This window comes from Danio aesculapii, chromosome 17 (genome assembly GCF_903798145.1).
Source record: "Danio aesculapii chromosome 17, fDanAes4.1, whole genome shotgun sequence".
Classification (NCBI taxonomy): domain Eukaryota; kingdom Metazoa; phylum Chordata; class Actinopteri; order Cypriniformes; family Danionidae; genus Danio; species Danio aesculapii.
In genome coordinates this window covers 8,317,102-8,329,873 of record NC_079451.1, presented here as the reverse complement: position 1 = coordinate 8,329,873, position 12,772 = coordinate 8,317,102, and the positions used below count along the sequence as shown (strand labels likewise).

The following is a 12,772-nucleotide window of genomic DNA, read 5'->3' as shown; positions in this document are numbered from 1 at the left end:
CATTATCCCAAATGTTTCAAAGAAATCCAGAAAAATCCTTTTAGCTAGTACGTATGTAATGTAATGACCGCAACTCCCATGATTTTTCACTCAGTCACAGTGTTTAGTCATCAAACTAAGCCTTTGTTTGTTGTGAATACGCACTCTCTAGCGTCCAAAATGACAAACTGTGCCTTTAATGCCATATTGCTGCATTACTCATCCAGAGCAGAACTGCGTCACAGACTCGGCTGATGCTGCTATTTTATTATGTGTTGTCATTCTCTTATCTTTACCCTATCATTTCCTCTCAAAAGAAAATCCCATATTAAAGATGCAAACATGTTTGCTTATCAAAGGGCTGTGTGTGCAAGGTTATTATGCTCAGCTGTGCGTTTGCCAGCAAAGAAAAGAGGGAAATGAAGAGAAAGCAAAGACGTGCAGCTGTGTCCAGTCAATGGCCGTTCTTCTTCTGCTCGAGGCTGAAATCTACGGCTTTAGTGGTATTTCAAGGACATCGGCTGATCTCGGCTCACGGTTTAGCAGAGAGACATGAGTCATCTGAGAAAGCATTACTGCATTAAACAAGAGCACTTACCAACAAGAGCATCCTCGCTGAGTTAAAAACCCCAAACAGGGCAGTTGTGAACTCTCTCGGCTCATACATCAAATACAGCAGCAAGATCGACTGTTCCCCTGGGGAGACAAATACACATAAAAGCACGTTATTATTTATGTCCCTCTTTCTCTCTCATTTTTTTTTTTTTTTTTGCAACTCTTTTATTGGCAAGACATCCAAAGATCGATCTTTTTCAAAGCAGTGTGGTGTGTAATTCAAATGAGATGATTGAACGTTATGGGCAGATAAAAATAATGACGATTAAATTAGGCAAAATTAAAGATGCAAATATTTAGGAGCGCCAATAACTAATTTGAAGATTTTTATAGGGATGTTAATGTGTGTGTGTGTGGCCTGAGGAGTGACAGTAGTCAGATTGAGTGCTTTAAATGCTGCCTGCAGTGGTTCAGCAGTATTATCATCATAAACAGCCGCTCGACCAACGGCAACATATTAGCTGCATTCATCATTCATTACAGCCTCAAAGCTGACACTAACTTAAGAAAAATTATGCTTTGAAGTTTTACAAAGGAGTCTTTTGGATGTTTTTTTTATATATATTTTCTTGTTTTAAATATTTTTCATTTCAAATTAAATTTACCAAATGTTCTGTCTATTCTAATCTATTCACAAAGGCCTCGATGAGTCCCAGGTAGTCCCAGGTAGAATTCTGGCCCAGATTTGGCATAAAGCTGCATATACTGGCATACAACATGTGGGCCAAACATGGCCCGGGTTTGGCAGAGGTGGCACCTTCTTTCAAGTGGCACACAAGATATCGGCCAGATGTCAAAGGTATAATTTGTCCCAGTTGTTAAAAATTGATGTGGGCCACATTAGTTTGGCCTATCTTGACCCACATTTAAAATCCATTTAAATAATGTTTTGAGCAAAGACATTTTTTATACAGGAAGTCATTTCCACTCTCCTGTTTGCATCTTCTAATGCCTTATAATAATAATAATAATAATAATAATAATAATAATAATAATAATAATAATAATAATAATAATAATAATAATAATAAATAGGCGACGCAGTTGCGCAGAAGGTAGTGCTGTCGCCTCACAGCAAGAAGGTCGCTGATTCGAGCCTCGGCTGGGTCAGTTGACGTTTTTGTGCGGAATTTGCATGTTCTCCCTGCGTTCGCGTGGGTTTCCTCCGGGTGCTCCAGTTTCCCCCACAGTCCAAAGACATGTGGTACAGGTGAATTGGGTAGGCTAAATTGTCTGTATGAGTGTGAATGAGTGTGTATGGATGTTTCCCAGAGATGGGTTGCAGCTGGAAGGGCATCCGCTGTGTAGAACAAGTGCTGGATAAGTTGGTGGTTCATTTCGCTGTGGCAACCCTGGATAAATAAAGGGACTAAGCCAACAAGAAAATAAATGAATGAATGAAATAATAATAATAATAAACTGATAATAATAATAATAATAATAATACAATTGATAACAACAACAACAACAATAATAATAATGTTAATAATAATAATAATAAACTGATAATAATAATACAATTTATAATAATATTAATATTATTATTAATAATAATAATAATAATAATAATAATAATAATAATAATAATAATAACAATAATAATAATAATAGTAATAATACAATTGATAACAACAACAACAACAACAATAATACTAATAATGTTAATAATAATAATACAATTGATAACAATAATAATAATAATAATAATAATAATAATAATAAAACAATTGATGATAATATTAATAATAATAATAATATAATTGATAACAACAATAATAATAATATTACAATTAATAATAATACAAATGCTTGTATTAATATAATACAAATTTTTACTTTAGGTTTTGTGGTTAATGTGATTATGGTATTCTTGACAGGTTAAATATATAGATATAGATATACACTGTGTGTGCGCGTGTATGTGTAAAAATTCATACACTGACCTACAGCCACCAGGTTATTTATGAAGGTGCAGAGCATGAGAAAGTGCAGTTTCATCCTCTCCTGCCCTGACCTCCTCTTGAACACTGCTTTGAAAGACATCTTGGCGTACTTTATGATAAACAGCCGAGACTGATCTTCCTGAGATCCGCTCTCAGTCATCTCCTCTTTGCAAGGAACCAAGCGTGTATTTTTCCCCACCGAAGGGTCTCTCAGCCAAAGCACAATATAAAGCAACACCAGAACATGACAGCCAATATAAGCCCCAAATGCTGCCTGAAGGCCGAATTCTTGCTCCAGGAATCCTCCAAGTAGAAAGCCCATCGTGCCTCCAACAAAAATCATGGACTCGGCCACTGCCATACGCAAAGTGCGAGTGGAACTGGAGCCCATGGTCAAGTCAGCCAGGTAGCTGAAACAGCTGAGGAATATGGAGACATGGCCGCCTGTCAGGCCTATTAAAGCGGCAGCCATCAGAATCCAGTAAACACTGATCTCCAGAAGAGAAACAGCCAAGAGCAAGCCTCCACTCAGCAGAGACAGCACTGACGGCAGAGCCATGACAGATCGACGGCCAGCGTGGTCTGACCACGAGCCCAGCATGATGGCAGGAGGGATGGAGACCAGGCTGAGGATGGCGTTGAACTGAAGAAAGATGTAGGAGGATGTAGTCTGAACATGCTCATACTCTTTGTAGTGCTCAGGGTCATTGCAGATACTGACGTTCTTCAGCACTTCCTGACATACCTGGAAAATGGATTCAAAATGTCATATTTTACATATAAAAGGCACCACATGAATACAGATTAAACACTATATCAAAATTTAAACAGACTCATCGTAAATATTTGTGCTTCAGCTTGCATTTTTGTAAAATTGCAAAAATATACGTTTAGTTTTAACCCAGACTCATTCAGATTAAGTAGCCCTATATACGTTTCTGGAGAGAGCAAAATATGACCTAGGAGCTACTTTTTTGTAGTTTTTGTTTTCACGAATTCACCAGAGGCCGCTGTGTATGCTTTTTCAGATCTCAAATTTCTCTCATGAGTGCCATTCATGCCTGCTGTTCTCACCTAAATCCACCAGAGGCCGCTGTTGACTGACTGATTGACTGACTGACTGACCGATCGACTGACCCAGCCTCCTCCTTCCCTAAACCCAATGATAGTGTTTTAAAATCCACAGATTGACCAGCACCCACCCATTTTCCTAAACCCAAACGACAGGGTTTTCAAAAGCAATCCAGAAAAAGAAAAGCCTTGCGGCCACCTGATTTTTACTACATTCTCATCCTGTTATTTACTTGTTTGTTTTATCTTTTTGGTTTTTATCTTACCTGCTTTCTGGAACTGTTTTTCACCAGACTCGAACCCCATCTTTTGCAGTCAACTCCGCTCTGCCTTTTAAGGCCACTAACATACGTGGTGAGCTACTGGGCAAACTGGAAAACTGTGGAAAAGCCGTCCATATGGAGGTAAGCGGTCAGCTGGTAAGCGAGAAAGGAAGCGATATACCGCCCTGTAACGGTCATTTAAAAGACGGAATGCAGCTATACGTAATGACAATGTGAAAAAAGATATTTTGAAATTGTTGCAAATTTATTATAAATAAAAAACCTGAAAACAGCCTTTGCTCAATACTTTGTTGATGCACCTTTGGCAGCAATTACAGCCTTGGTTCTTTTTGAATATGATGCCACAAGCTTGGCACACGTGTGTTTGAGAATTTTTGCCCATTCCTCTTTGCAGTACCTCTCAAGCTCTATCAGGTTAAATGGGAAGCGACAGTGTACAGCCATTTTCAGATCTCTCCAGAGATGTTCAATAGGATTCAGGTCTGGGCTCTGGCCACTCAAGGACGTTCACCGAGTTGTTGTGAAGCCACTCCATTGATAGTTTGCTTTGGGTCATTGTCCTGCTGGAAGATGAACCGTCGCCCCAGTCTGAGCTCAAGAGCACTCTGAAGCAGGTTTTCATTCAGGATGTCTCTGTACATTGCTGGATTCATATTTCCCTCTATCCTGACTAGTCTTCCAGTTCCTGCTGCTGAAAAACATCCCCACAGCATGATGCTGCCACCACCATGCTTCACTGTAGGGATGGTATTAGCCTGGTGATGAGCGGTGCCTGGTTTTCTCCAAACGTAACGCCTGGCATTCACTCCAAAGAGTTCAATTTTAGTCTCATCAGACCAGAGAATTTAGTTTCTTGTGGTCTGGGAGTCCTTCAGATGCCTTTTGGCAAATTCCAGGCAGGGAGTGGCTTCCGTCTGGCCACTCTAGCATACAGGCCTAATTGGCGGATTGCTGCACAGATGGTTGTCCTTCTATAAGGTTCTCCTCCCTCCACAGAAGAGCACTGGAGCTCAGACTGAGTGACCATCGCGTTATATTCATCTCCCTGACTAAGGCCCTTCTCCCCCGATCATTCAGCTTAGATAGCCGGTCAGCTCTAGGAAGAGTCCTGGTGTTTCCAAACATCTTCCACTTATGGATGTTGGAGGCCTCTGTGCTCATTGGTACTTTCAGAGCAGCAGAAATTTTTCTGTAACCTTTCCCAGCCTTGTGCCTCCAGACAATACTGTCTCGAAGGTCTATAGACAATTCCTTTTGTCTTCATGTTATTTTGTGCTTAGACATGCAATGTCAACCCTGGCTGGGACCTTAAATAGACAGGTGTATGCCTTTTCAAATCATGTCCAACCAACTGAATTTACCACAGGTGAACTCAAATTAAGCTGCTGAAACATCTGAAGAATGATCAGCGGAAACAGAATGTACCCGAGCCCAATTTAGAGCTTCACGGCAAAGGCTGTGAATACTGATGTACATGTGATTTTACAGCTTCTTTATTTTTCATAAATTTGCAACAATTAAAAAAATCACATTGTCATTATGGGGTATTGTGTGTAGAATGTTGAGGAAATAAATTAATTTAATCCATTTGGGAAAAAGGCTGCAACATAAAAAAAAATGTGGGAAAAGTGAAGCGCCATGAATACTTTCCGGATGCACTGTAATTCGCGATTGCCAAAAATGTATATACTGTAGGGGTACATTTTCAGAATTAGCCTGTTTTGTTTAGTTTCAAGGTAACATTAGTGATTAAAAGCAGTATGACACTACAACTTTTGTTCCTTTTCACATTAATCATATTTACAAGGACATATTATAAATGAATAAAGGATTATTTTGTGCAGTTCTTTGCACAACACTGGATGAACACAATACAAAACACTTCAACAAGGTTATAGGAGCGTAAAGAAGGGTGCGTGACGTATTTGAGGACCGGGAGAGAGATGCGTGATTTTCGGGAGATTATCACTCGTTTGCGGGCATCCGGGAGTCTCTGTGCATTTGCAAAGAGACTCGAGACCCGAAACTTCCGGGAGACTTGAGATGTCTGGAATGACTTCCCGCCCTACTCATAATTCTCTCTTCATATAGCCGTATGCCTATTACATATCAATAAAACACTGTGAAATAACCGGGCTCGGATCGTATCACTTTCTCATTACAAACCGCTCCAGAGTTTGTTTCAATCGAGCCGAGACCACCTGCTAATACTTATGTGCAGTGTAGGGGAAAGTTACTTTTGAAAGTAAAGTATTACAATATTGAGTTACTTGCCAAAAAATAAGTTGCGTTACTTAGTAATTTTTTACGGAAAGTAATTTCCGTTATGTTACTTTTGAGTTACTTTCGAGTTGCTTTTTCATACCTGGCTAAGGGTTGATCTCTCTCAGAACTTGCAGGGTATTTTTTATTTTTAAGTAGAGGTGCTCTGCATTTAATGACACACTGTATAACTTGCACATTCATTTACCTTTTAAAAAAAAAAGCATTAAAAAAATTACAACAATGTTAAACTTCCTGACGCTACACATGCCGCATTGACAAATGAATGAAAGTTGAAAGCAATGTGTTTCCTACTTTTGTCTTATTAGTTCAGTAAAATCACTGTCCATTGAGACTAACCCCTTTTCTTCCATGTGTTCAAAATAATGAGAATACTTCCATCACAGAGATATAAGGCTCTGCCATCTTGGTTTCAGTCTGTTCCCACAGGAAGCTCATTCTCTTATTGAGTGTGATTCAACGTGATTACATTAATTTTAATTCAGCAACGTATTTTTTAAAAGCGAATTAATTAATCTAAAAATTAACTGGCATTACAAAGTAACACATTACATAATTTTATTAAGTTTTGTGTTACTTTACTCGTTACTTAAAAAAGTAATATTACTTTATTACTAATATTAATATTAACTCACGTTACTTGTAATGCGTTACTCTCATCACTGCTTGTGTGTATTTAAATGTACAGCCAATGTATGTATGTATGCCAAACACTAGCTCAGCACCATCAATTACGTGAAAGCAGACTTAAATTTAGCAGCTGATCGTGTGATGCACTGAACATTCAAAATGCATCATTGTGATTGTTCACATCAAACGATTAACATTAAAATTAAACTATAACTCATGAATGCTGCTTGCACAAACAACCTATTTGGACATATTTTACATGAGGAAACTGCTCTGATAAAACCAAACATGCTAAAATTTGTACTATTGTAGGGTGGAGTTGAGCTCTTTGTTCAAACTTGTATCTACTGTACATCAGAAGCTTGACATTTAACACTCCTTCACTTCTAAGGTCAGCTTTAAAGATTAATTTAATTTTTTTTTTATTTTTCAAATTTGTCATATATAGGCCATCACTAATGATGCTTTAAGGCATTATAAGAATGAGGCAGTCACTCATCCCACCAGGGGACGCCCTCAGTTATTGTAAGAACAAGCCTCAGGGAAGCTCACGAGCCACAACCTCGCAAATATGATGATATCAATGAGTAAATGGCAAGACTCGAGGTCATTAGGAGTGGCGTAAATGAGCACTTTGCAATAAATGATTGGAACCTCTTTAATCTTCGAACAGTTTTCGCAGCGTGGAGTTGTGCTCATTCGTATGATATATTCATCTGCATTTTTTCTGAGAGCTGTTATGCGTGGAGCTGCAGAGTTCACTGGAAGGGTAAAGGAATTTAAAGGAGAGAGGAAAGGAAGGACATTTACGCTGGGTAAAAATGCAACATGACAAGAGCAGGAACTAAAAACAGCTGCATGTTTTTGGAAATCGTTTCCCTAAAGCAGATGCATGTGTTGAGTGCATTATTTATATTCATTGAAATGTCTGCACTGTTCACAGATATTATTTTCTGTCACGTGTTCTTGCCATTTTACTTTGATGCTATTCCTTATATATTTGGGGAAGAATGAATTTTAATGCTAAAATGTATATAAGTATATACCATTGTTGCCTTATAGCAAGAAGGTCACTGGTTTGAGTCCTGGCTGGACCAGTTGGTATATCTATGTGGAGTTTGCATGTTCTCCCCATGTTGGCGTGGATTTCATCCAAGCGCTCCGGTTTCCCCCACAGTCCAGAGACATGCACTATAGGTAAATTGGATGAACTAAATTGTTCGTAGTTTATAAGTTTGTGTGTGTGAATGCGAGAGTGTATGGGTGTTTTCCAGTACTGGGTTGCAGCTGGAAGGGCAACCGTTGCATAAAATATGCTGAAATAGTTGGTAATTCATTCCGCTGTGAAGGAAAATTAATGAGTATGTACCATTTTAAACATGGTAGAAAACAAAACAAAAATTATAATTATAATATGCAATATTCAATATTCTGTTGGATATTCATCACTTTTAAGTTCAAATGCTTCAGTAAAAATAAGTATTACTTACATAACTGTATTGAAATTAAAGTAATTGTGTTATTTTTTGTTATTTATTTAGTAATTTTTTGTATTTTAGAAAGTTTTTGAACAAAATATAAGGGGAAAAAATACCATTATTTACAAAAGACTTCTAACATAATGTCTTTCAATGTAGCAATAGTTCATTCATTCATTTTCTTTTCGGCTTAGTCCCTTTATTAATCAGGGGTTGCCACAGTGGAATGGACCGTCAACTTATCCAGCATTTTTCACACAGTGGAAGCCTTTCCAGCCGCAACCCAACACTGGGAAACACCAATAATAATAATAATAATAATATTTCATGCCAATGTCAACACTTTTACATACGTTATCTGAAACATTAGAAACGTACATTTAATGTGTTTTATATTTGTGTATGAAATCCCTTTTCTATATAGACAACAAAATGGACAGCATGAGCTCTTATTTAATGAACTAAGTGTAAAGTCTAAAGCATATGGTGCAGAAGCACTAAGGGCATGTCCGGATCCACTTTTGTTATTTTAAGGATGGGAAAAACAGTCTATAAATTATAAAAAATATTAAATTATAAAAACAAACATAAATATACATATGATAAACACTATAATTATATTACCACTAAACAAATGTAAATTGTCATGAACAAACTGGCTACAACACAGCCGGATTCCACCAAAGCCTCTTGAGATGAGGAAGGCATGGGAGGAGATAGCGGTTTTTAGATTTTTCATAACTAAAGATATTTGTGTACTACTGTACATCCCTGTGTGTGTATTAAACAATTTGTATACATGTTTCCTGCATAGATGCATATCACTAACGTTATCTGTAAATAACAATAATAATATAAAGAATACACTATACAATAATAAAAATCCTGCACCATTGACTTTTGACCAGCTGTGTGTGTATATATATATATATATATATATATATATATATATATATATATATATATATATATATATATATATATATATAATGTAAGCCTACTATTACATTTAGAAGTATTGTAATACATTTAAGTAAAGTAATACATTTGAAAATGTTTGACTAATATGGTAAAGTTGTATGCTAAACTAGCACTCTATTGTATAGACAGGCATATCAATTTGAGTTCTGAATAAGCCAAATAGGCTCGACACGCCTGTTTACTGTAGTACAATGTATTAAATAAATATTTAATTAAATAAATATATTTAATTAAATGTTTCCATGTATTAAATAAATAAAACTGCCACTTTTCTAATTAAATGGCATAAATATAAATATTTTTAAACCGACAGGCTAATTCACACATTTAACAATCTGAATCATAATAATATATATATATATATATTTTTTTTTTTAATACAAGACAACACGTGATGTTTCTATTGTATCTCTGTCAGTGACCCTGACAGTTAAAATGAGTACATTCAGTAAATGGTTCTGTCACTGTGTTTAATCCTTTCTGTGCATGACTGTATGGTATAGACTAGTTAATGCCACATACACTGTAGTGTGTTTTATATTCGTAGTTCATTTTGAAATAGCGAAATGTTCGTTAAGAGTTACATTTTTGCTGGATGAGGTGAGCACTGAGGAAACGGTAGATGGGGAAACCCGGTTGCTCCTCTGTGACATTGGTATAAGTGATACAAGTGTATCTATAGCAAATAAGCTGAAATTATAAGTTATCGATAAACAGACACCTTGTTCTCTCAATCTGTACAGCTTCAGCCGCTGTTTTCATATCAAATTTAAAGAGGACTGAGGTGATAATTTAGTGTACAGTTTATGAGCTAATCGCAAAAAATTTAAAAAATTTAAGTAGAAATATGGGGGGCTACAGCCCACCTAAAATAGGCCTAGCGACACCCATGCAGCACACTCATGGGTGCCAATGCATATAGTGTTTATGCAAAACGTGAAAATGATACCTAAAGACATTATCGTTAAATGTTTGCAATTCATTAAAAGGTTTGTCTTCACTCATTGAATACATTACATGCAACTCAACTACTCTACATTATAAATTCATTTATTTTTTATAAAGTGTGCTGTTTGTAAGACTTTAATCTTCTAAAGCATAAAAATACCATGATATATATTTGCAGATATTTAGGAAACATGCTAAATGAACATTTTGTTTCTCTGAAAAACAATGCTAAAGTCAGATATTCTGCTTTGAAAATGTGCATTCCGTGCTGGCACGTCTGTCTTTGTTTTGGTCCCTTTAACCCGCCCAATGCCAGTTTAGCCAATTATATTTCAGCACCCCGGGTTGCCTTGGTGGAAAACAGCGTATTTAATTCATTCAGTCAGAAAGGCTCTCAAAGTAGGTGTCCACGTCTAAATATGCGACCTCTGGTTGACAGTAGCAGACTCCAAATGAGACGCGGTTTCAGTGTTCCACATGAGGTGGTTATTAATTAGCAAATAATATAAATATTACAAACACAAACATTAGGTGAGCAGGTGTTATTGTATCCCTGTGTCCTAACAACATGCTACGTGACGAGATTTGCAGTGATAAGCGGTTTGGCTGTTTGCACCAGACGAAACATGACGGATATTTAAACAGCCATTTAGAAGCACAGAATAGTGCACTCACTATTAATCTAATTAATACACATTAAACCTGTTTAACATTAATAAATGCACATGTTGAATCACTGATATGTGTTACTTTGCACTGAGTCACAGTTCTACAGTTCATTTCAAAGGGTTTATTTTATTTTCAAGATCTGAGGTGAACTATTTGCTGCTGCTTTCAGTAGTATGGCAATAAGTGTCATGTAAAATGCCATTCAAACGCATATCTTTAGCATTGAACACTGAATAAAGAACATGAGGTGTACTTAAGGTGAGCATTGTCATGGTTTTCTGTAGTTCCGCTGTAAGAAATAGAAGCCGTTTCTATAATTGAAATTTCAGGTGTTGGTTAGAACAAAAACTAATTTTAATATGAAAAATGTTCCTTCTATCACATGCCTTTTATTTAGCTTTTTTTTTTTGTTGTTGCATTTATTTAGAACACGATTTAAACCAGCCTTTAATTTGATGTCATCAATCTGGCAACCTGCGCTTGCATGTGTTTTGAACCAGGAGTGCAATACCCAGTTCCACCGCTGGGTGTCAAACTTACATACTGCATACCTTTAAATGCCCCAGTCACATCACAGGTCAAAAAATGCCAAAAACAATCTCAGTTCATCTCCGGCCACTGCCCACATACAGCATCCCACAAGGTTATACTCAAGATGCCGAAGTTGTTCGTGCATATGGGATGTTTAAGTTGAGCTGCGGAATACAGACTAATGAGTGTCAGCGATTGTTTAATCTAGTGCATGAGTGATCACAGCTCCTGTTGTTTTGCTCTGGGACTGTCAAAGTCGGTTCGGCTTGATTAATGCCTGCTGTAGTTTTGGGTTTTGAGTACATCTCCAGCTCCGCTGCTATTCTCCAAGCGCTCTGTGGTTGTGCTTCGGGCATTTCCGTTTTGTGTACTAGAACTGGACCCTGCTGACCTGTTTTTCAGTTCAAAGAACAAAACACTGACTCGCTGGACCGACTTGATTAATGTCTTTCCCTTTCACTCCCCCTCTCCCTCTCTCTTTTTTTACTTTTCTTGCTTTAAATGGCAAAAGTAGCAGCTCTCTTACCTTTGTGATAATCATCTGTTGATATGCAGGTGTTACAATGAAACTGCTGGTCATTTAGAGAAAGATCACCGGCTCCACTGTAACTATTCTCCTCAGTTTCTCTTTCCATGACGACATGTTCAGCTTTGACGGATATAGAAAGTGTCTTTTAATATTAAAGCCTTGTTTGGAAGAGTAAATCCATGTCAAGCGTTCATACTGTCTAGAGGGAATAGTGGATGGGAGAAATGTGTTTTCGTGTTAATGCTTACTAAGGTCAGTCACATGTGTGTCAGCTGGAGCAGGAGGAAACCTGTTTCTCTTGACAGTCTCTTATCAGGAAATGTTCTACTTTGCGGCTGTAAAAGCGGTTGGCCTTTATTTGCACTGTGAACATCCCCCACAGATTCACACTTCCCCAGCGGAAGGAGAGACTAGTGAGAATATTGTTCTTCAGGTTGCAGGATGCATTTGTAGAAACCTTTGCTTTAAATGGATAACAAATAATCTTCATTATCCCCATTGATAATTTATGAAGAACCTTTAAAATGATAAACCCCTGATATACAGGGAATAAGCCAAAGGATAGTGAGTGAAGGAGTGAGTGATTCTTTTAGAATCATTTGTGGCATGGAAAGTTGCAACAAATAGAAAAGGCTAAACAGTAAAAGAAAGTCCAAGACACTCATTAAATGTGGAAAAAAATAAAATAAAAAGCCTTCACTGACATGGCTATTCCCTGGTTTTAAGAAATAGCCATGTCAATAAAGGCTTTTTAATATTTTTCCACTTTCTTTTGCTGTTTATTCTGATGAATCCTTTACCCAAAGAGCACCGATACATTAATTAAGCTCC

General features: G+C 37.2%; 1 protein-coding gene across 1 annotated transcript in view; it reads right to left on the bottom strand.

Annotated features, from left to right (window-relative positions):
* The window catches only part of zgc:174356 (uncharacterized protein LOC100137120 homolog), a 94,823-nt gene extending 82,608 nt beyond the window's left edge, over positions 1 to 12,215 (bottom strand). Inside the window, exons 1-3 of the mRNA XM_056477298.1 lie at positions 11,939 to 12,215; positions 2,538 to 3,282; positions 578 to 675 (exon numbers count right to left, since the gene is read on the bottom strand). Coding sequence (XP_056333273.1) covers positions 578 to 675; positions 2,538 to 3,282; positions 11,939 to 11,992 — 897 coding nt within the window. The 5' untranslated portion in view covers positions 11,993 to 12,215. The remainder of the gene's footprint in view (positions 1 to 577; positions 676 to 2,537; positions 3,283 to 11,938) is intronic.
* Positions 12,216 to 12,772: the final 557 nt, after the last annotated feature.